Source organism: Heterodontus francisci, chromosome 5, assembly GCF_036365525.1.
Source record: "Heterodontus francisci isolate sHetFra1 chromosome 5, sHetFra1.hap1, whole genome shotgun sequence".
In the NCBI taxonomy this organism is placed as follows: Eukaryota; Metazoa; Chordata; class Chondrichthyes; order Heterodontiformes; family Heterodontidae; genus Heterodontus; species Heterodontus francisci.
Window position 1 is genome coordinate 91,032,035 of NC_090375.1, and position 23,131 is coordinate 91,055,165.

Below are 23,131 nucleotides of genomic sequence, written 5' to 3' on the forward strand. Positions count from 1 at the left end.
TGGCAGATGACAAAAGAGTTGCCAACAAAAATATAAAAACAATGAAAATGATCAAAGAATATGTTTTTACTATAGTGGCAAATATTGATTTCTACCTCTTCACCAGGGTGCCTAGCGACTCTGAACACTAGTTTTCTACGACAATGTAAATGGAGCAGGCACTAAAGTGGATAGAGATCCAAAATAATAGATGCCTGCCCCATTCTATACTACTACCTGACTAATCTGATCCCTGACTTACACCCCAACATCAGGCAACTAATAGTAGAGAATATCAGCTAGTACCTCAAAAGTGTGCCTTCTGAAAAATCACAAATTTCATTTTCAAGTGGTTAGATTCTGACATTGTTTCATTAATTTCTGTGTTATGTTGCAAACCTAACCTGTAAACAGCAAGATCTAAGATGAATTGAGTTTTTTCTTCATCATCGGTCAATGTGAAATCAATCCTGTAAAGAAAAATAAAAGTTCACCCTTCAATTTCCAAGCATACCCCTTTTTCAACTGTCACATAACATGACTTTAACGACCGACACAGACTGTTGTTTACTCAACCAATTTATAATTCTGATCATAATGGCATGGATTTTACTGTAAGAATAATGGTGAAGCTATCAGTGTTACTGTTTGAAGAGTAAATTGGACAGCAACTTCCAGCGAACACACAGGCGCAGTTAAATATGGAATCAAAAAACAGCTGTCCGAGTTGCCCTGTTCCTTCAGAAGCTTCGGTAACTCACAAAGAGACTTGACAATGAGACACGTAGAACGTTGTGTTGTTGCGTTACATGTGATAGATATGCACTAAACGTGCCAGAAAAAAATTAGGATTGTCCATTCCAGTGCAAGTAAATTTTTAATGACTTGATAAGTCTAAGTTATTGAAACACCTCTGTGGCACTGAATTTTATATTTTGCGTGTGGAGTCTCATTTCTTTTGAATTTGCTAATTGTTGGAGATCTTTAAAAAAATTTAAATTTAACTATTTAAAAACATGTTTTCGTTGTCTTTCTTAATCCCATCATTTTTTCATCTCTTTATTTCACTTACATATATGATTCGACTGAAATAACTGTTCTAACTTACATGACCCAGTTGAGACTCTGTGTGCCTCAGTAAGGGTTCTTTAATCTGATTGGTTAAGGAGATACATAGTTGCTTGCCTTGTTCACCTAGGTTCCAGATCTCCTGGAGATAGCGCTGCATCAAAATGGATTCCTAAATCCAACAAGTTTCAGGGAAAAATACCATAGAAAGTCCATGGGCAAGCGTATGTGTAATAAATGGCAGGCGCTGCGCATTCGCTGCTGACAGCAAAATTTAGGCCAATGAATGTACACATCGATAAGCAACCTGTTTTACATATGTTAGTATGATTAAATTATTTTAAGACACATAAAAAGAAAATAGTTGCAAAAAGTATTTTCTTAAATATATTCTGAAACTCAAAATGTTCTGACTGATTCAGATAAGTTCATATCCTAATGCCCTTTGCTTCCACCTTAGATGCAAGGTTTTCTTCTTGTGCCCATAATGTAAAATCAAATTACTTTACGAAGTGTATTCCCCTGCATCATACACAAAGTGGTTCCACCCACACCCTGTGCAAAGGTTAACGGAAACAGAGCAGCAGATTTAAACAGTGCACAAGAGCATAGGTGTTTTGGTGTTAGCTAAACTGTTAGATAACCTTAAAGCTAAAAAAAAAAATCTACAAAAGAGGTAAGGGAGCATGAGTTTCAGGCAGAGAGGTAAAAGAAAACACCTAAAATATCAGCACAAGGGAAGGAGCTGATTGGTCAGCAGCTGGAGTGTTTTTTGTCCAGATCAGGGTCAAGTCTTAAGTTTTATTTCTGTTAAGTTTAGAAAATAGACATTTTTTAATTCATTCGTGGATGTGAGCATCACTGGCTAGGCCAGCATTTATTGCCCATCACAGTTCAGAATACCTCGAAGTTTTGTGTCATCTGCAAATTTTGAAATTCTGTCGTTCTTACCCACGTCTAGGCAATTAATATAGATCAAGAAAAGCAGTGGTCCAAATACCAACCCCTTGGAGAACGCCACTATGTACCTTCCTCCAGTCTGAAAAACAACCATTCACTACTACTCTCTGTTTCCTGTCACTCAGCCAACTTCATTTCCATGCTGCCACTGATACTTGTATTCCATGGGGTTCAACTTTGCTGACAAGCTTGTTATGTGGCACTTTATTACATGCATTTTGAAAATCCATCAAATACATCAAACCTCTCTGTTACCTCATCAAAAGACTCAAGCAAATTAATTTTCCATGATATACCTTTAACAAATCAGTGCTGGCTTTCCTTAATTAGTCCACCCTTGTCCTAGTGAATGTTAATTTTGTCCCAGATTATCATTTCTACAAGCATTCCCACCACCGAGGTTAAACTGATTGGCCTGCAGTTGCTGGGTTTATCCTTACACCCTTTCTTGAACAAGGGTCTAACATTTGTAATTCTCCAGTCCTCTCGCACCACCCCTGTATCTAAGGAGGACTGGAAGATTATGGCCAGTGCCCCCAAAGTTTCCACCCTTACTTCCCTCAGTATCTTCGTATGTTTCTGATTCAACTCTGGTGACTTATCAACTTTGAGTACAACAAGCCTTTCTAATACCTCCTCCATCAATTTTTAGGCCATCCAGTGCCTTACCTACCTCCTCTTTCACTATGACTTTACCAAGGAAGAAGGTGCTGCCAAAGACAGATGCAAAGTACTCATTTAATACCTCAGCCATGCCCTCTGCCTCCAGGTGCAAATCCCCTTTTTGGTCCCTAATCGGCCCTACTCCTCCTTTTGCTGCCCTTTTGCTATTTCTATGCCTATCGAAGACTTTCAGATTCCCTTTTATGTTGGCTGCCAGTCTATTTTCATACTCTCTCTTTGCTGCTTTTCTTTCTTCATTTCCTCCTGAATTTTCTATATTCAGCCTGGTTCTCACTTGTATTATCAACCTGACATCTGCAATAAACACCCTTTTTCTGCTTCATCTCACTCTCTATCTCTTTGTCACCAGGAAGCTCTGGCTTTGTTTATCCTAACTTTCCCCCCTCATGGGAATGCACTTCGACTGTACCCGAACTATCTCCTCTTTAAAGGCAGCCCATTGTCCTATTACAGTTTTGCCTGCCAATCTTTGGTTCCAATTTACCTGGGCCAGATCCGTTCTCATCCCACTGAAATTGGCTCTCCCCCAATTTACTATTTTTACTCTGGATTGCTCCTTGTCCTTTTCCACAGCGAACCTAAACCTCAAGATACTATGATCTCTGTTTGATCACTTAAGAGCGTGCAGGTAGAGATGAAATGCATGAGGGCCGGACAGACAAGGAGGACTAGGCAGATAGTGCAGGAGTCCCCTAAGTGCACCCTGCTCTCGAACCATTCAGAATACTGGTGAGGATGATTATTCCTCTAGAGAGTACAGCCACAGCCAAGTCCACGACACAATGGGCAGCTCAGCTGTATGGGGTGGGGTGGAGCAGGAAGGTCAGAAAGGCAATGGTGATAGGGGATTCAATAGTTAGGGGAACGGATCGGTGTTTCTGTGGCCACAGATGTGATTCCAGGACAGCATGTTGCATCCCTGGTGCCAGGGTCAAAAACATCATTGAGTCGCTGCAGAACATTTTGAGGGGGGAGGGTGAACAGCAAGAAGTCATGGTCTGTATCAGTACCAATAACATAGGTAGAAAGAGGGATGACGTTCTGCATACAGATTTTAGGGAGCTATGAAAGAAATTTTTAAACAGGACTCAAAGGTGGCGATCTCCAGATCACTCCTGGTGTCGCACGCCAGTGAGCACAGAATTAGGTGGATAGTGCAGATGAAGGTGTAGCTGGAGAAATGGCGCAGGGGGAAGGCTTTAGATTCTGGAGGCATTGGGACCCACTCTACCATTACCATCAAGCTGGGGGACCAAGCCTGGTTCAATGAAGAGTGCAGGAGGGCATGCCAGGAGAAGCACCAGGCATACCTCAAAATGAGGTGTCAATCTGGTGAAGCTACAACCCAGGACTACTTGCATGCCAAACAGCATAAGCAGAATGAGATAGACAGAGCGAAGCAATCCCATAACCAACGGATCAAATCTACGCTCTGCAGACCTGCCACATCCAGTTGTGAATGGTGGTGGACAGTTAAACAACTGGAGGATGTGGCTCCACAAATATCCCCATCCTCAATGATGGGGGAGCCCAGCACAACAGTGCAAAAGACAAGGCTGAAGCTTTTGCAACAATCTTCAGCCAGAAGTGCTGAGTGGATGTTCCATCTCGCCCTCCTCCTGAGGTCCCCAGCATCACAGATGCCATTCTTCAGCCAACTCGATTCACTCTACGTGATATCAAGAAATGGCTGAAGGCACTGGATACTGCAAAGGTTATGGACCCTGACAACATTCCGGCAATAGCATTGAAGACCTGTGCTCCAGAACTTGCCACAGCTACAACACTGGCATCTACCCGGCAATGTTGAAAATTGCCCAGGTATGTCCTGTCCAGAAAAAGGACGACAAATCCAACCCGGCCAAATATCACCCCATCACTCTACACTCATAGAAACATAGAAAATAGAGTAGGCCATTCGGCCCTTCGAGCCTGCTCCGCCATTCATTATGATCATGGCTGATCATCCAACTCAGTAACCTGTTCCCGCTTTCCCCCTATATCCTTTGATCACTTTCACCTCAAGAGCTATATCTAACTCCTTCTTGAAAACATACAATGTTTTACCCTCAACTGCTTTCTGTGCTAGCGAATTCCACAGGCTCACCACTCTCCGGGTGAAGAGATTTCTCCTCATTTCAGTCCTGAAAGGTTTACCCCGTATCCTTAGACTATGAACCCTGGTTCTGGACTCCCCCACCATCGGGAACATCCTTCCTGCATCTACCCTGTCAAGTCCTGTTAGAATTTTATAGGTTTCTATGAGATCCCCCCTCACTCTTCTGAACTCAAGTGAATATAATCCTAACTGACTCAATCTTCCTCATACGTCAGTCCCGCCATCCCAGGAATCAGTCTGGTAAACCTTCGCTGCACTCCCTCTATAGCAAGAACATCCTTCCTCAGATAAGGAGACAAAAACTGCACACAATATTCCAGGTGTGGCCTCACCAAGGCCCTGTATAATTGCAGCAAAACATCCCAGCTCCTGTACTCGAATCCTCTCGCTATGAAGGCCAACATACCATTTTTACCGCCTGTTGCATCTGCATGCTTACCTTTAGCGATTGGTGTACGAGAACACCCAGGTCCCGCTGCATATTCCCCTCTCTCAATTTATAGCCGTTCAGATAATAATCTGCCTTCCTATTTTTGCTACCAAAGTGGATAACCTCACATTTATCCACATTATACTGCATCTGCCATGCATTTGCCCACTCACTCAACTTGTCCAAATCACCCTAAAGCCTCTCTGCATCCTCCTCACAACTCACCCTCCCACCCAGTTTTGTGTCATCTGCATATTTGGAGATATTACATTTAGTTCCCTCATCTAAAATCATTAATATATATTGTGAATAGCAGGGGTCCTAGTACCGATCCCTGCGGTATCCCACGAGTCACTGCCTGCCATTCAGAAAAAGACCCATTTATCCCTACTCTTTGTTTCCTGTCCGCCAACCAATTTTCTATCCATCGCAATACACTACCCCCAATCCCATGCACTTTAATTTTACATGCTAATCTCTTATGTGGGACTTTGTCGAAAGCCTTCTGAAAGTCCAAATAAACCACATCCACTGACTCCCCCTCATCAACTCTACTAGTTGCATACTCGACGAATTCTAGTAGGTTTGTCAAGCATGATTTCCCTTTTGTAAATCCATGTTGACTCTGTCCGATTCTACCACTGTTCTCCAACTGCTCTGCAATAAAATATTTGATAATGGACTCTAGAATTTTCCCCACTACTGATGTCAGGCTGACTGGTCTATAATTCCCTGCTTTCTCTCTACCTCCCTCTTTAAATAGTGAGGTTACATTAGCTACCCTCCAATCTGTAGGAACTGTTCCAGAGTTTATAAAATCTTGAAAGATAACCACCAATGCATCCACTATTTCTAGGGCCACTTCCTTAAGTACTCTGGGATGTAGATGATCAGGCCCTGGAGATTTATCAGCCTTCAATCCCATAAATTTCCCCAACACCATTTCTCTACTAATACTGATTTCCTTCAGTTCCTCCCTCTCACTAAACCCTGTGTTCCCCAACATTTCTTGTATGTTATTTGTGTCCTCCTTTGTGAAGACAGAATCAAAGTCTGCATTTAGCTGGTCAGCCATTTTTTTGTTCCCCATAATAAATTCCCCTGTTTCTGACTGTAAGGGACCTATATTTGTCTTTACCAATCTTTTTCTCTTCACATACCTATAGAAACTTTTACAGTCAATTTTTATGTTCCCGCAAGCTTACTTGTACTCTATTTTCCCCTACTTAATCAATCCATTGGTCCTTCTTTGCTGAACTCTAAGCTGCTCCCAATCCTCAGGCCTGTTGTTTTTTCTTGCAAATTTGTATACCTCTTCCTTGGATCTAATGCCATCTCTAATTTCCCTTGTAAGCCATGGCTTGGCAACCTTTCCCATTTTACTTTTGCGCCAGACAGGAATAAACAATTGTTGCAGTTCATCCATGCACTCTTTGAATATTTGCCATTGCCTATCCACCATCATCCCTTGAAGTAACGTTTCCCAATCCATCATAGCCAACTCGCACCTCATACCTTCGTAGTTTCCTTTATTAAGCTTCAGGACCGTAGTCTCAGAATCAACTACATCACTCTCCAGCTTGATAAAGAATTCTATCATATTATGGTCGCTCATCCCCAAGGGGTTGCGCACAACTAGATCATCAATTATTCCTCTCTCATTAAACAATACCCAGTCTAGGATAGCCTGCTCTCTAGTTGTTTCCTCAACGTATTGGCCCAGAAAACCATCCCGTATACACTCCATGAATTCCTCCTCTACGGTATTGTGACTAATTTGATTTGCCCAATCTACATGCAGATTAATGTCACCCATAATTACAGATGTTTCTTTATCGCATGCATCTCTAATTTCCTGATTAATGCCATTCCCGACATCACCACTACAGTTTGGGGGTCTATATGCAACCCCCACTAATGTTTTTTGCCCCTTAGTGTTTCTCAGATTCCACATTGTCAGAGCTAATATTCTTCCTCACTATTGTGTTAATATCCTCTTTAACCAGCAATGCAACTCCACCGGGAGGTGGAGGAAGCAGGTACGATAGCGACGTTTAAGAGGCATCTTGACAAATACATAAATAGGATGGGAATAGAGGGATATGGTCCCCAGAAGTGCAGCAGGTGTTAGCTTAGGCAGGCATCAAGATTGGCGCAGGCTTGGAGGGCCCAATGGCCTTTTCCTGTGCTGTACTGTTCTTTGTTCTTTACTTTTAGTCTGTCCTTCCTAAACACTGAATACCCCTGGATGTTCATTTCCCATCCCTGGTCACCCTGCAGCCATGTCTCCGTAATCTCAACTATATCATACCATATCTAAAACCCTCCCCTCACATTATCTCTTCAGCCATGTATTCATCCGATATATCCTGCTATTTCTACTCTGGCTAGTACGTGGCACTGGTAGTAATCCTGAGATTACTTCCTTTGAGGTCCTACTTTTCAACTTACTTCCTAACTCCCCATATTCTGCTTTTAGGACCTCATCCCTTTTTTAAAAACTTATGTTGTTTATACCAATGTGTACCACGATAACCAGCTGTTCACCCTCCCCCTTCAGAATGTCCTGTAATTGCTGAGACATCCTTGACTCTAGCACCAAAGAGGCAACATAACATGCTGGAGTCTCGTTTGCGGCCACAGAAACGCCCATCTATTCCCCTATAACTATTGCATTTCCACACTTTTTACTCCTCCCTTGTGCAGCAGAGCCAACCGTGGTGCAACGAATTGGACTGTTGCTGCTTTCCTGAGAAGCCATTCCTCCCAACAGTATCCAAAGCAGTATATCTGTTTTGCAGGGGAATAGCCACAGGAGATTCCTGCACTGCCTGCCTAGTGGTCACCCATTTCCTTCCTGCCTGTGGAGTCTGAGCCTGCAGCGTGACCACCTCTCTATACGTGCTATCCACAATACTCTCCGCCTTGCGGATGCTCCACAGTGTCCCCAGCCGCCACTCCAGCTCTGAAACCCGGGGTTCCTGGAGCTGCAGCTGGAGACACTTCCTTCACACATGCTTCCCCGGGCACTGGAATTGTTCCCAGCTTCCCACTTAGAGCACACCACGGCTTTGAGCTCTCCTGACATGACTTAACCCTTTAAATTAAACCTTTTGTAAGATGCTTAATATCAAATAACATCAATTACTCTGGGGCCGGCCCTTCTTCCCTGGTCCTCGTTACTACAGAACAACCTACAAACACTACTTACTATAGATGTAAACTGTAGACCTTTCCTACCTTAGTTACTAAGCCAGCTATTTAGAGCTATTCCCTAACAGCAGTTACTCACTAACCAATCACCTTGCAGCTTTCCTGTGACGTCACTGTTGACTTTTTTTTTCAAACCCCGGTGGGCCTGGACTGCTCTCCCAGAAGGTAAGAGACTGAGCCTCGATCCTCAGGTTCGATTATACGCTCTGCTCTCAGCGTTCTCCCCACAGATCCGCTCCGCTCCCGGAAGGTAAGAGACTGGGCCTCGATCCTTGGGTTCAATTTATAGGCTCTGCTCTCAGCGTTCTCCCCAAAGATCCGCTCCGCTCCCAGAAGCTAAGAACATCAGCAAAATGATGGAGGGGGTCATCAACAGTGCTATCAAGAGCCACTGGCTCAGCAATGACCTGCTTAATGATGCTCAGTTTGGGTTCTGCCAGGGCCACTCACCTCCAGACCTCATTACAGCCTTGGTCTAAACATGACAAAAGAGCGGAACTCAAGAGGTGAGGGGAGAGTGACTGCCCTTGACATCAGGGCAGCATTTGACACAGTATGGCATCAAGGAGCCCTAGCAAAACTGGAGTCAATGGGAATCAGGGGGAAAACTCTCCGTTGGTTGGAGTCACACTTGGTTGGTTGTGGTTGTTGGAGGTCAATTAAGTCAGTCCCAGGACATCACTGCAGGAGTTCCTCAGGGTAGTGTCCTCGGCCCAACAATCTTCAGCTGCTTCGTCAATGACCTTCCTTCAATCATAAGGTCAGAAGTTGGGATGTTCGCTGATGATTGCACAATGTTCAGCACCATTCGCGACTCCTCGGATACTGAAGCAGTCCATGTAGAAATGCAGCAAGAGTGGGACAATATCGAGGCTTGTGCTGATAAGTGGCAAGTAACATTCGCACCACACAAGTGCCAGGCAATGATCATCTCCAACAAGAGAGAATCTAACCATCTCCCCTTGACATTCAATGGTATTACAATCACTGAATCCCCCACTATCAACATCCTGGGAGTTACCATTAACCAGAAACTGAGCTTGGCCAGCCACATAAATATTGTGACTACAAGATCAGGTCAGAGGCTGGGAATTCTGTGGCGAGTAACTCACCTCCCGTCACCCCAATGCCTGTTCACTATCTACAAGGCACAAGTCAGAACTGTGATGGAATACTCTCCACTTGCCTGGATGGGTGCAGCTCCAACAACATTCAAGAAGCTCGACACCATCCAGGACAAACCAGTCCGCTTGATTGTCATCCCATCCACCACCTTCAACATCCACTCCCTTCATCACAGACACACATAGCAGCAATGTGTACCATCTGCAAGATGCACTGTAGCAACTCACCAAGGCTCCTTCGACAGCACCTTCCAAACCCACGACCTCACCACCTAGAAGGACAAGGGCAGCAGATGCATGGGAACACCACCACCTGCAAGTTCCCCTCCAAGCCACGCACCATCCTGACTTGGAACTATATCGCCGTTCCTTCACTGTCGCTGGGTCAAAATCCTGGAACTCCCTTCCTAACAGCACTGTGGGTGTACTCACACCAGATGGACTGCAGCGGTTCAAGAAGGCAGCTCGCCTTCTCAAGGGCAATTAGGGATGGGCAATAATGCTGGCCTAGCCAGTGATGCCCACATCCCAAGAACGAATAAAGAAAAACGCAGGTTAGTCAGACATGATTTGCCTTTAACAAATCTATGCTGGCTGCCCTGTGTTAACCCATGCCTTTCCAAGTGAAGGTTTATTTTATCCTTGATAATGCTTTCCAATAACTCCCCCGCCACCTATGTTAGGCTGTTTGGCCTGTAATTTCCTGCTTTATTCCTCTCCTCTTCTCGCCTACTACGGCTACCTTGTTAACAACAAAAGAATAAATCAACAAGTAACTCAATCTCAACTCCCTCTACACTTGGCTGGCCCTACTGTACCAATTAACATGTGGATAGTTAAAATTCCCTTGATAATGCTACACTTTACTGTTGGTATTCTAATTTGTTCACAAAGTTTCCTGTCCTGTTCCACCTATTGCCCTGGAGGCCATGCTCTTGCTGCATTCAAATGGTTTCTTCCCTCTCAGTCTAAATTACATCCCATTTTACAAACAAAGCTACACACACTCCTTTACAACCAACTTTAAATATTCTTCTGCAAGATCCGTTCACAAATTTAATTAAAGCACAGTCCCTAGACATTAATAGCATACCTCACAGGTATCAGTGCTGACTTCCAAGGTCTGGCTATAACTGTAGAAGGAGTTTGCAGAATATAAATCAGGACATAGTTTGCTCACGTGTTTAATTCTGATCAAGATCGGATCTCTGTACATTCAATAGGAGCTGTCTTTCACATTGAATTATAGAACAGTACAGCACAAAAGGAGGCCATTCATTCCATAGAGTCTGCGCCAGCTCTTTCGAAGAGTAATCCAGTTAGTCCCACCGAGTTCTGATGAAAGGTCACAGACCTAAAATGTTAACTCTGCTTCTCTCTCCACAGATCCTGCCAGACCTGCTGAGTATTTCCAGCACTTTCTGTTTTTATTTCAGATTTCCAGCATCCGTAGTATTTTGCTTTTATTAATCCGGTTAGCCCCACTATCCCACTCTTTCCCCATATCCCAGAATTTTTTTTTCCAAGTATTTATCTAATTCCCTTCTGAAGGCTATTATTAAATCTGCATCCACCACCCTATCAGGCAATTCATTCCAAATCCTAACTACTAATTATGTCAAAAAAACTCATGTTCCCTTGGTTCTTTTGCCAACAACCTTAAATCAGATTATTGATCCTTCAACCATTGGAAATAGTTACTCTACCTACTCGACCTAGATTCTTCATGATTATAAACATCTCTACCAAATTTCTTAGCCTTCTCTGCTCTAAGGAGAACAACCCTTGCCTCTCTAGTCTATCCATGTAACTGTAATCCCTCATCCCTGGAACATTCGAGTATATCTGTACCCTCTCCAAAGCTTTCACATCCTTCCTAAAGTATGTTCCCAGAATTGGACACAATACTTCAGCTAAGGCCAAATTAGTGTTTTATATAGATTTAGCATAATTTCCTAGATTTTGTACTCTATGTCTCTATTTATAAAGCACAGGATCCTTAATTAACTTCTTTGTTAACCTGTTTTGGCACCTTCAAAGATTTATGCATGAACACCCAAGTCCTTTCTCTTATTCCCTTTAAAATTGTACCATGCAGCATATAATGTCTCTGCTGATTCTTCCTACCAAAATGCATCACCTCACACTTTTCTATGTTGAATTTCATCTGTCATGTGTCCATCCATTCCACCAGACTATTTATGTCCTCTTGAAATCTATTACTACCTTCCTCTATGTTTACTGCACTTCCAAAATTCATGTCATCTGCAAATTTCAAAATTGTGCCCTGTATCCCACAAGTCAAAGTCATTAATATATATCAAAACAGCAGTCCTAATACTGAACCTTGAAGAACTCCACTGTATAACATCTCTCCAGTCCAAAAAATAGCCATTCACCACAACTATGTTTTCTATCCCTTAGCCAATTTTGCATCCATGTTGCTACTGTCCCTTTTATCGCACGGGCTTTAGTTTTGCTAACAAGCCATGTCTTTCACATACATCATCATAATGTGAGGGACTGTAAAGACTGTTTCATCCAAAAATTGTATCAATTATAAAGGTGTCTATGAAATACCCCTTGCTTTTTCTAATCTGAAACCTATTCGATACTTACCTTGCACAAATTAAGGGGGAGAAATTTGTTCGTGTCCATGGAGCTGCCTGCCCCGGTGAATCAACATAAGTCTGCGTAGCCAGCGAATAAATGAATTGGTCCCCGTAAGAGTTTGAACTATTTTACCAGTGAGTTGAGGGCTAAAGTGAATTAAGGCAGCAGCTAACTATAACTATAGGATGAATTGTTAACATATGAATGGTGTTAAAATTACTTTCAATTATGTCAGCCATAAAAACTGTATTTTGACAGTAGAATAATTATATCACATACTTAGGCTCATTAACGTTCAAGACTCGTCCCTCAGAGGTGATAAGTGTTCGCTGTGGTTTCTGTTTATTCTGATTTCTGCAAAGACAATGATAAATTCAATAAAAGCTTTTGTATCTAATTAAACAAGCATCTGTTCACAACTTATGTTAAAGAGCCCAGAACACTGATGCTTATCCTCTTATTTCTTCCCTCCTCTCTGACAAGTGATGATCTAGGTGTACTATTTCACAGGCATGAGCAGCCTTCCTTTACCTCATGCAAGTGTCCATTCTCTTCTAGTAAGCAGACACAGCATGTGTTGGTAAACTATTTAAACATTGTATATTGATAGAATTGGTTACGTATGTGCTCTTCCTAGTAGGTGACTGAACAGGAATTAACAACAAGAACCCAGGCTGATTTTTTTAAACTAAGCACCAAGATACTGAGACCAATAATAGTGTCTCCATTGTGAGTGTGCTAATGCAACACTGATCAGAGATCACAACATGGGAAATATCTGGCCTGAAGGGCTCACTACACTATCATGTGGTGCAGTTGCTTACTGAACCATCAGGGAACTCTCAAGCATGTATTTTTAAAGTCAGTTCCTACAGTGCACAGTGAGAATTGTGATGATTTAAAATGCAATATTAAATCGATAGATATACAAACAAATGTATCGGTTCTATTTTATCATTGTTCACTACCTGAGATTACTATGATTACCACAGAGTTTATAACTGTCATGCAGGCCCCCCACCTGCCAAAATGGGGAACAGATATTTTGCCACACAGACATTAAAACTTAAAAGCGTTGCTGGGAAGAAAAGAGGGCCTATCACAAGGAATTGCCAAGCCCCTTGCCGGAAAGACCTCTTTTTGCATAGTAACAGACAGTACTTGGAAAGGACAAAGGGACCACTCCCTGCTCCACTTTAATCCACAATGGACTTTTGATTACTAGACATTGAAGGTGGTGAGGCTAGCATTCCAGGTTAACTGCTAAGATGTCCGAATATACAAACAGATGTGGTCAGACCAGTTTAGTTACAAGACTATCTGGCTGTTTGAATTTGAGCTTGCCACAGAAAATTTGAACTCAGAAAGCTCTTTTCTCCTGCACTGAGAACATCTCTCTGTGTCTGCTACCAACTCTTTCACACGGATCTGAAGACACATGAACCCCAAGAGAGAAAAGTCTCCTACAGTGAACAACGTTTAAGAAGAATACTGGGTCCCAACGAAAACCAAGTCTAACTACAAAAGAACTACAGTGAGCTTGAAGCACAGTAACAAGAAACTATTCTGATATTGCCTCAAACCTCGCTACTATCTTTTCTTCTGCTCTTTTCTGTCTCTATTTGGATGTGCATATCGCATATGCGTGCTAGCGTGGGGTGTGGCATGTATCCGTAGGCGTTAACCGAATTAGTGTTTAAGTTTGTTTTAATAAATTTCACTTTTCTTCTTTAAACCTGAAAAAACCTGTTTGTGCTCATTACTTTGCCTTATAATTGGAAAGCGGTGAACAAGGATTCACCAAGGGGGAGCTCAAAACACTGTGTTAAAAATTAAATCCTATTACAATAAGACCAGGTGAAGGCTGAAAGAGACCCCGAGCCACCTTTCGCACCTGGTCATAACAAGAACTGTTATAATAATAAAAGGACACCACTCTCAATATTAAACTATTCGTGTAACCATCCGTCCAATAGCAACAAACAAGCTACTACAATGCAATACTATTAAATGAATGGCTGCCCACTTCTAAAATTTCTTTGCGCAACGTGATCAACCTTTGGAGAAGACAGTATTTATTTCATTCTGGAAGGGAGAATTAAATCCCTTATGTAGGCATAAGAATACAGAAAAATACCTGGGAAAGGCAATGACCGAACAACCTCAAACAGAAAAAAATGTTAAGAGTGAAGTTTGTTGAAAAGTATTCCACAAGTACAGATGTGTTTAGGAGGAAAGATAAATAGAGATATGAAGACATATATTTAAGTTACAAATGTATTTCAAAATAATTAGAAGTTTTCTTTAACTTTAAAATGGGCCAGAAAAACACAGCCCCTCCACAAATGAGCTCGAGTATGTTGTTTTAGCCAGTGTTCATGAAAATAAAGTATGTTTTAAAAAGAATAGTTAGGAAAACAGAAGTGGTGCTACTTGAGATCTCAGTCCCCCTTGGTGGCAAGGGAAAGAAGTAAAAATGGAAATTGGCCATTATCCCCACTCCTAGTCATTAGCCAGCAATTCTTGCTCGAAGTGCATGTGTTGTGATTAACTATTAGGCTCAGCTGCAGTTCCCCATGATAAAACAGTATGCCAATATTTGGTGTCTACACTCATACATGAAGAATGGCTTTTTAGGTAATGTACTAGAGAACAACTGGTGTCCATGGAACTTTAGCCAGAAGGGAGCCAAGAAGTGAATTGGCTGAAAAAGGGGGGAAAAAATAATAGATACATATACTTCTTCATCGAAAAAAACCCCAGAATACACAAACAAATTTTCCAATCCCTTCAGGCTCCCTGTGCCTTAGTGAATTCATTTTATTTCAGTTAATCAAAAACTATTTTACTCAAAATACTCAGATCAAGTAGACATTTGGAAATTATAAACATATCTGGTAGTTATTTTTCCAGACAACATTGAGCTTCATAAAAAAAATATGGTACAACTTTTCTGGAATCTTGGACAAATCACTTTAAAGTAATTAAGAATTTGAATAGCTGTTTGAAATACTATTGAAATAAAAATAATAATAATAATAATAATAGTTACTTGTCCTTGTCTTTAAATTTCCGAATCTTCTCAATGTGTCTATGGACCTCCAGTCTGGATTCAGGAGTGTACTGTGTAGGCTCCTCCCAGAATTTCTGGTTCATTTCATCTTCATCTATATTTTTCTGATCTTTATGCTCTTCCTCATCGCTGCTGCTTTGCTTCTTCTCTGTGTTCTGTCCACGGTCAAGTCTAACCAAAAGAGAAAAATGGAAGACAAAAAATCAACACAAAAGAGCCTCAACAACAGAAAAAAAAACATGAAAGTTAAACCTGCCAATTTTCTAATACTAATGGATGTTGAAAGGACCTTTCACCTTGTGGGAGAATCTAGAACTAGGGGTCACTATTTAAAAATAAGGGGTCGCCCATTTAAGACAGAGATGGGGAGAAATTTTTTCTCTGAGGATCCTGAGTCTTTAGAACGCTCTTCCTCAAAAGGCAGTGGAAGCAGAGTCTTTAAATATTTTTAAGGCAGAGATAGATAGATGCTTGATAAATAAGGGATGAAAGGTGATCAGGGATAGGTGGGAATGTGGAGTCAAGGTTACAATTATCAGCCATGATCTTATTGAATGGCAGAGCAGGTTCGAGGGGCCGAGTAGCCTACTCCTGCTCCTAATTCGTATGTTCGTATATATGTATGTTCGCTATAAAGTATGGATAACTGACTGATCTATATTCTGATAACCTGGCATATTCATGGAAAAATGAATAGTGATAAAGGGTTATTCAAAGTCAACTAGAAACTTAAAGCACTGAACCCAGAGTTATTCAGTTAATCTGCAGGAGCCGTGGTTTTGTTTTGAAAATCATTTTCCTTTTTGAAGGAAAAGACTTGATGTGGAATCAAAATACAACAATTTTTCCTTGGTCTTGAAATAACAGTCACTACAGATCTCATGTATTGCTAAAATATTTTAATCATCTTTAAAGTGTGCAAGTAACAAAACAGGACAAGTGAATGACTGATGATAATCAAATAGCTGGGGAAATAATTATTAAACCGAATTAATTGCACATTGAAAATAAATAGAGTTCAGGATAAAGTTACTGGTATAGAATTGGCTAATTTCAACAGTACGGAAGCTGAAGGAGACTAGATTAATTAGTTGGAAGAAATGGCAGATCAAACAGTGGAAGATATTTAAATACAAGCTGGATAAGGTACAGGCTAAATAAATACATTTTAAAAATAAGTATCTGATAAATATATACCTGTACAAAAGAAAAGGTATAGAAAAGCAGAGAGAGAGAGAGATCAGGAAGGTGAACAGCATACAAACATACGAAATTGGAGAAGTAAGCCATTCAGCCTATCTAGCCTGCTCTGCTATTCAATAAGATCATGGATGATCTGTTTGTGTCTCGAGTTCCACACTCCCTTCTATCCCCGATAACCCTTGAATCCCTTGCCTAAAAAAATCTATCTACCCCCACCTTAAAATTATTCAACGACCCCGCCTCCATCACCTTCTGAGGCAGAGTGTTCCAAAGTTGCATAAACCTCAGAGAGAAAAAAAATTCTCATCTCTACAAAGATAGGTAGGAAAGTATGTTGTGAAGAGGACATAAGCAGCATGCAGACTGATATAGATAGGTTTTTGCACTCTCACTCAACCTGACAGATTTTCCTAAAAGGGTGACCCCTAATTTTAAAACAGTGCCCCCTAGTTCTGGACTCCCCCACAAGAAGAAACATCATTTCCATATCCACCTTGGCAAGACCGTTCAGAATCCTATATACTTCAATCAAGTCTCCCCTCAGTCTTCTAAACTCCAGTAAAAACAAGCCCAGACTGTCCAACCTTTCCTCATAAGACAACCCGCTCATTCCAGGTATCAATCTAGTGAACCTTCGCTGAACCGCCTCCCAACGCATTCACATCCTTCCTTAAATAAGGAGACCAAAACTGCACACAGCATTCGAGATGTGGTCTCACCAATGCCCTGTATAACTGAAGCATAACATCCTTACGTTTATTTTCAATTCCTCATAAAGGATAGCATTCCATTAGCTGCCTTTATTATTTGCTGTACCTGCATACTAACTTTTTGTGACTCATGCACTAGAACACCTAGAACCCTCTGCACCTCGGAGTTCTGCAGTCGTTCTCCCTTTAAGCAATACTCTGCCTATTTATTCTTCCTGCCAAAGTGAACATCTTCACATTTTCCCACATTATACTCCGTCTGCCAGATTTTTTCCCACTCACTCAACCTATCTATATCGGTCTGCAAGCTCCTTATGTCCTCTTCACAACATACTTTCCTACCTATCTTTGTGTCTTCTGCAAATTTAGCTATCATGACATTGTCCCCCTCACCTAAGCCATTGATATAAATTATAAAGTTGAGGCCACAGCACAGACCCCTGCGGGTCTCCACTCGTCATATCTTGCAAATCAGAAAAGCACCCATTTATGCATACTCTCTGTTTTCTGCCAGCCAGCCAATCTTTTATCCATGCTAATATGTTACCCACTACACCATGAGCTCCTACTTTGCGCAATAACCTTTTATGTGGCACCTTGTCAAATGCCTTCTGGAAATCCAAGTACAGTATATCAACAGGCTCCCCTTTATTCACAGCGCATGTTACTCCTTCAAAGAACTCCAATAAATTGGGTAAACACGATCTCCCTTTCACAAAGCCGTGCTGACTCTTCCTGATTACCCTGAGTTTTTCTAAGTACCCAGCTACAGCCTTCTTAATGATTAATTCCAAAACCTTCCCCACGACAGACGTCAAGCTAACGGGCCTATAGCTACCAGTTTTCTGCCTCCCACCCCCCCACACTTCTTGAATAGAGAGGCTATATTTGCTATTTTCCAGTCTGATGGAACCTTTCCAGAATCTAGTGAGTTTTGAAAAATTAACACCAAAGAATCTACTACCTCATTAGCTACCTCTTTTAAGACCCTAGGATGAAGTTCATCAGTACGTGGGGACTTGCCAGCCCGCAGTTTGGTCAGTACCGCTTCCCTGGTGATTGTAATTTCACCAAGTTCCTCTCTTCCTTCCACCTCTTGATCTACAACTATTACTGGAATGTTTTTTGTATCCTATTATAGTGAAGACAGAAGCAAAATATTTGTTCATTTCATTCGCCATTTCATTATCTACTATTAGCTCCCCATTCTCACTCTCTGGAGGACCAACATGCACTTGACTTACTCTCTTCCTTTTTAAATACCTGTAGAAACTCTTGCTATCTGTTTTTACATTTCTAGCTAGCTTCCTCTCATACTCTAATTTCTTTCTCCTGGTTAACCTTTTAGTCATTCTCTGCCGTTCTTTATATTCTGACCAATCATCTGACCTGCCACTCAGCTTTGCACAATTATATGCCTTTTCCTTAAGTTTGATGCTTTCTTTAACTTCTTTAGTTAACCACGGATGGTGAGTCCTCCCCTTAGAATTTTTCTTTATAGTAGGAATATACTTATCCTGAGTACTCTGAAATATCCATTGAATATCTGCCACTGCTTCTCATTGATCTATCTCCTAGTCTAGTAACCCACTTCATTTCAACTAGCTCAGCTTTCATGCCCACATAGTTGCCCTCATTTAAGTTTAAAATACTAGTCTTAGACTCACTCTTCTCCCTTTCAAATTGGATGTAAAATTCAATTATATTGTGGTCGCTTCTACCAAGAGGTGCCTTTACTCTGAGGTCATTAATTAATCTGGTCATATTACACAATGCCAAGTCTAATATAACCTGCTCTCTGGTTGGTTCCAGAACATGCTGCTCTAAGAAACTATCTTGAAAGCATTCTATGGACTCCTCATCCAGGCTACTATTGCCAATCTGATTTTTCCAGTTTATATGTAGATTAAAATCACCCATGATTACTGCCATCCCTTTATCAATACCCAAGGAGGATGTGGAAGAGCTACTTCTGGAGCTAAGTATTCAATAAGACTGAAAGTAGAAAAATCACTAGGCCAAGATGGTAATCATCCTGGAGTACTGAATATTGCAGAGGAGATACTGCAGTCACCAATTATAATTTTCACAAAAACATTCAAAACAAAATGTACCAAAGGACTGGAGCGTGAAAAATATTTTAGCCAGGAAAGAGGGAAAGGGTAAATGAGGAAACTACAGGCTAATTAATCTTGCCTCCGCTGTAGAGAAACTTTGAATCTACAATATGGAACAAAGTTAGAGAATGCTTAGAAAGGCAAGGGCTAATGAGGACCCGTCAGTGTGGATTTGCAAAGGGCAAGTCGTGCTTGACTTATTTAACTAGGCTGACATTTTAGTGCAGTACTGAGGGAATGCTGCACTGCCAGAGCTGCCATCTTTTGGCACTATTCAAAGAACTGTGAATTCTCCTGACGGCCTAGCCAATATTTATCTCTCAACCAACATCACTATTAAAAAAATCAAGTCATTTATCTAATTGCTGTTTATGGGACCTCACTGTACAAATTGTTTATATTCCCCTACATAGCAAGTGGCAACATTTCAAAATACTCTGTTGGCTGTCCTAAATTGTGAAAGGTGCTATATAAATACTATTTTTTTCTTTTTCTCCCCTTCCTGAAAACATGAATTCCTGCTGGAGTTGAATTCTGGAGGTGCAAGGCATCCCTCCATGCCTTGCCCAAGTGGCAATTTTTGCATGGGCCTGGCAGGAGTGGGGAGAAGAAAGATAAGAGACTTACAGCTGAGGTTAACCTTGCCCTTGTCTGGAATAAAAGCAGAAAATTTTGGAAAAAGCAGAACAGGTCAAGCAGTAAGTATCATTGGAGAGAAATAGGTAGGGTTAACATTTCAGGTCTACAATCCTTCATCAGAACTGGAAGATGTTATACAGCCAAGAAAAAGGGGGCGGGAAAAGACATAAAGAATGGTCTGTGACTGTTTGCAAACTTGACGTCATATTTGATCATGAAATGAGCTTTGGACCACATATCTGTGCCATCACCTAGACCACCTATTTCCATCGCAGTAACATTGCCAGACTCTGCCGGATTCTCACATTCAACCCTCCATAAACTTGAGATCATCAAAAACTCTGCCCTTACTTGCACCAAGTCCCGTTCACCATCATTCCTGTGCTCGCTGACCTACAATGACTCCTGGTCAAACACATAGATATTAAAATACTCCTCCTAGTTTCTAAATCCCTCCACGGCCTCACCCTACTTATCTTTGTAAACTCCTTCAGCCCCACAACCATTCAAAATATTTGCACTCATCTAATTTTGGCCTCTTGAGCATCCCTGCTTTTAATTGCTCCACCATTGGTACCCACACTCTTAGCTGCCTTTGCCTGAAGCAGTGGAATTCCTTACCTAAACCTCTCTGCCTCTCTTTCCTCCTTTAAGATGCTCCTTAAAACCCAGCTGTTCAGCCAAGCTTTTCACAATCTGCTCTAATATCACTTTACACTTGTGGGACTTGAGGGGCGGCGGGGGGTGGAGGGGGAGGCAAGTTTATCAGTGCGAGGGGGGAGGGGGGTGGAAAACAGGGTCAAATTAGTGGGTGTAGGGGATGAAGGGTTGAAGTTGAAAGTTTGTGCATTTTGGTGGGGGGGGGGGGGTGGAAAGGTCAGATGGGTTTTTTTTGGGGGGGGGGGGGAAGAGAAGGGCAAATAATTAATTTAATTGTTAATGGGGAGGTGGGAGAGGGGTAAAAGAATCTTCATTTATTTTATTTCAACTTCCCTTTAAATATTTAAATTTCCCAGTAGGGCTGACAGTCCTTTAAAAATGGCATCAGCGCCTGTGCCCAGGCAGCTGACGCCATTGCTGGACAGCCTGCCCCTCCACGGGATCGGGGGTGGCCCGCCCCCACTATTTAAATGAACCGCCGTGCTTGGAATCACGGTGACTCTTTAAACGGGCCACCATTTTTTTCGTCCGCCGCCGATTCTGGCTGCGGGCTTATAAAATTTAGCTCCATGTCTCTGTTTATGTTACACTGGGCCCGGTCTCCGTTATAACTGCACTAGTGATATCTCTGTTTCTATTGCACTAGGCCATGCCTCAGTTATTACTGCACTGGACTATGTCTTTGTTCATATTATACTAGGCCCCATCTCAGTTATTACTGTTACAATTGTCCAGAGTTTTGGTGAGACCACATTGGGAGTATTATCTGCAGTTTTGGTTTCCACATTTAAGAAAGGATACCCTTGCACTGGAGATGGTACAGCAAAGGTTCTCTAAATTGGTCTCTCGGATGAGGAGGTTGTCCTATGGTGAGAGTAAATTGGGCCTATATTCTCTGGCGTATAGAAGAATGAGACGGGATCTCATTAAAACATACATGATTCTGAAGGGGCTGGATAGGGTAGATGCTGGTCGGTGAATCTAAAACAGGGGGGTACAGTCTCAGGATAAGGGGCCGATCATTTGGACTGAAACGATGAGAAATTACTTCATTCAATGGGTAGTGAATCTTTGGAATTCTTTCCCCAGAGTATTGTGGATGCTCCATCATTAAATATATTTGGGCTGGAAGAGAGAGATTTTTGGTCTCTCAGTGAATCAAAGAATATGGAGAGCCAGCAGGAAAGTGGAGTTGAAGCCTAAGATCAGCCTTGGTCGTACTGAATGGTGGAGCAGGTTCGATGGGCCGAATGGTCTACTCCGGCTCCTACATCTTCTGTTTGTGTGGCTCACTGTCAAATGTTGCTTTATCATGCTCCTGTGAAGCACCTTGGGCTGTTTTATTACTTTAAAGGTGCATTATAAATATAATTTGTTGTTGTTGTTAATTAGGTGAAGGATAGGAGATAATTAAATGACATTAGTGATCATGGTGAATGACAAAAGGAGGGAAAACTGAGAGAAATCAGTGAAGTAAACAGCAGCTGCTGTTAAAGCAAAAATGGGAGTGATGGTTAAGATCTAAAGATGTTAATATCAGAGGGAAATAAGGTGGCTAGCAGTAAGATAAGGCTCTGTTTCTTGAGCTTGTGTTGAGCTTCATTGGCATAGTGTAGAAAGCAAAGGACAGAGAAGTCAGAGTGCAAGTGCCAAGTGGAAAAATAAAGTGGCAAGCGACTGGAAGCTTAGGCTCGCACTCTGACTTCTCTGGAACGGAGATGTTAAGCTAAGCGACCACCCAATTTATATTTTGCCTTCCTGGTGTGGAGGAGACCACATTGTAGGTAGTGGGCATACTAGCTTGGAAGTCATCGAAGTAAAACACTGTCTCACTAAAAAGGAGTGTTTGGGGCTGGGATGGTGGTATGGGACGAAGTGAAAGGGAAAATATTGTATTTGTATGGGAATCAGAGCAGGTGTTAGGGAGGATAGAGAAGTGGACCATGATGTCACGTAGCAGTGGTCCTTTTAGAATGCTGAAAAACAAAAGTAGAAGTGATGTTTGGTAATGGGATTGGACAGAAGATGGTGGAAATGGTGGGGAATGGGCTGTCCAATGGGAGACTGCTGGGAAGGAATACAAGGACAAGGTGACCCTATAATGCTTCTGGGAGAGAAGGGGTAGGAAGAGAAGTGCTGGCAAAGGAACTGACACAGTCCAAGACCCTGTCAACCACAATGGAAGGGAATCCTTGGCTGAAAAAAAGACTGGCGCTTATGCCTGCGTGTGCCCTCCAGCACTGATCTTGTCAGAATATTTGGGGTGAGGGGAGGGCATCTAATTAACATGGGGCCAGCAGGGTGTTATCCAGTGCATGGTTCTTAAGCACCCAATACCAAGGTTGTTATCTTGTGTGCATCTTTTGGATTGGCACAAGATTTTGAGGTACAACTGCCAATCTTATAGTCTTAGCATAAATATGAAGGGTCTAGTTTCAATGCCACTAATTGTCATGGTGCAACTCTGATCAGAACTGACAACATCCCTGTGATACTATGCAAAATGTCCTCTACATCACAAGCTAGCATGTGATAGCAT

General features: G+C 41.9%; 1 protein-coding gene across 4 annotated transcripts in view; it reads right to left on the minus strand.

Moving 5' to 3' along the window:
- dnaaf11 (dynein axonemal assembly factor 11) overlaps positions 1–23,131 on the minus strand; it is a 124,768-nt gene that overhangs the window by 40,022 nt on the left and 61,615 nt on the right. For all 4 annotated transcript variants that reach the window (XM_068031755.1, XM_068031753.1, XM_068031754.1 and 1 more), the window contains 3 exons: positions 15,243–15,434; positions 12,470–12,544; positions 384–449 (listed from right to left, as the gene is read on the minus strand). In XM_068031755.1, the coding sequence (XP_067887856.1) occupies positions 384–449; positions 12,470–12,544; positions 15,243–15,434 (333 nt within the window). The remainder of the gene's footprint in view (positions 1–383; positions 450–12,469; positions 12,545–15,242; positions 15,435–23,131) is intronic.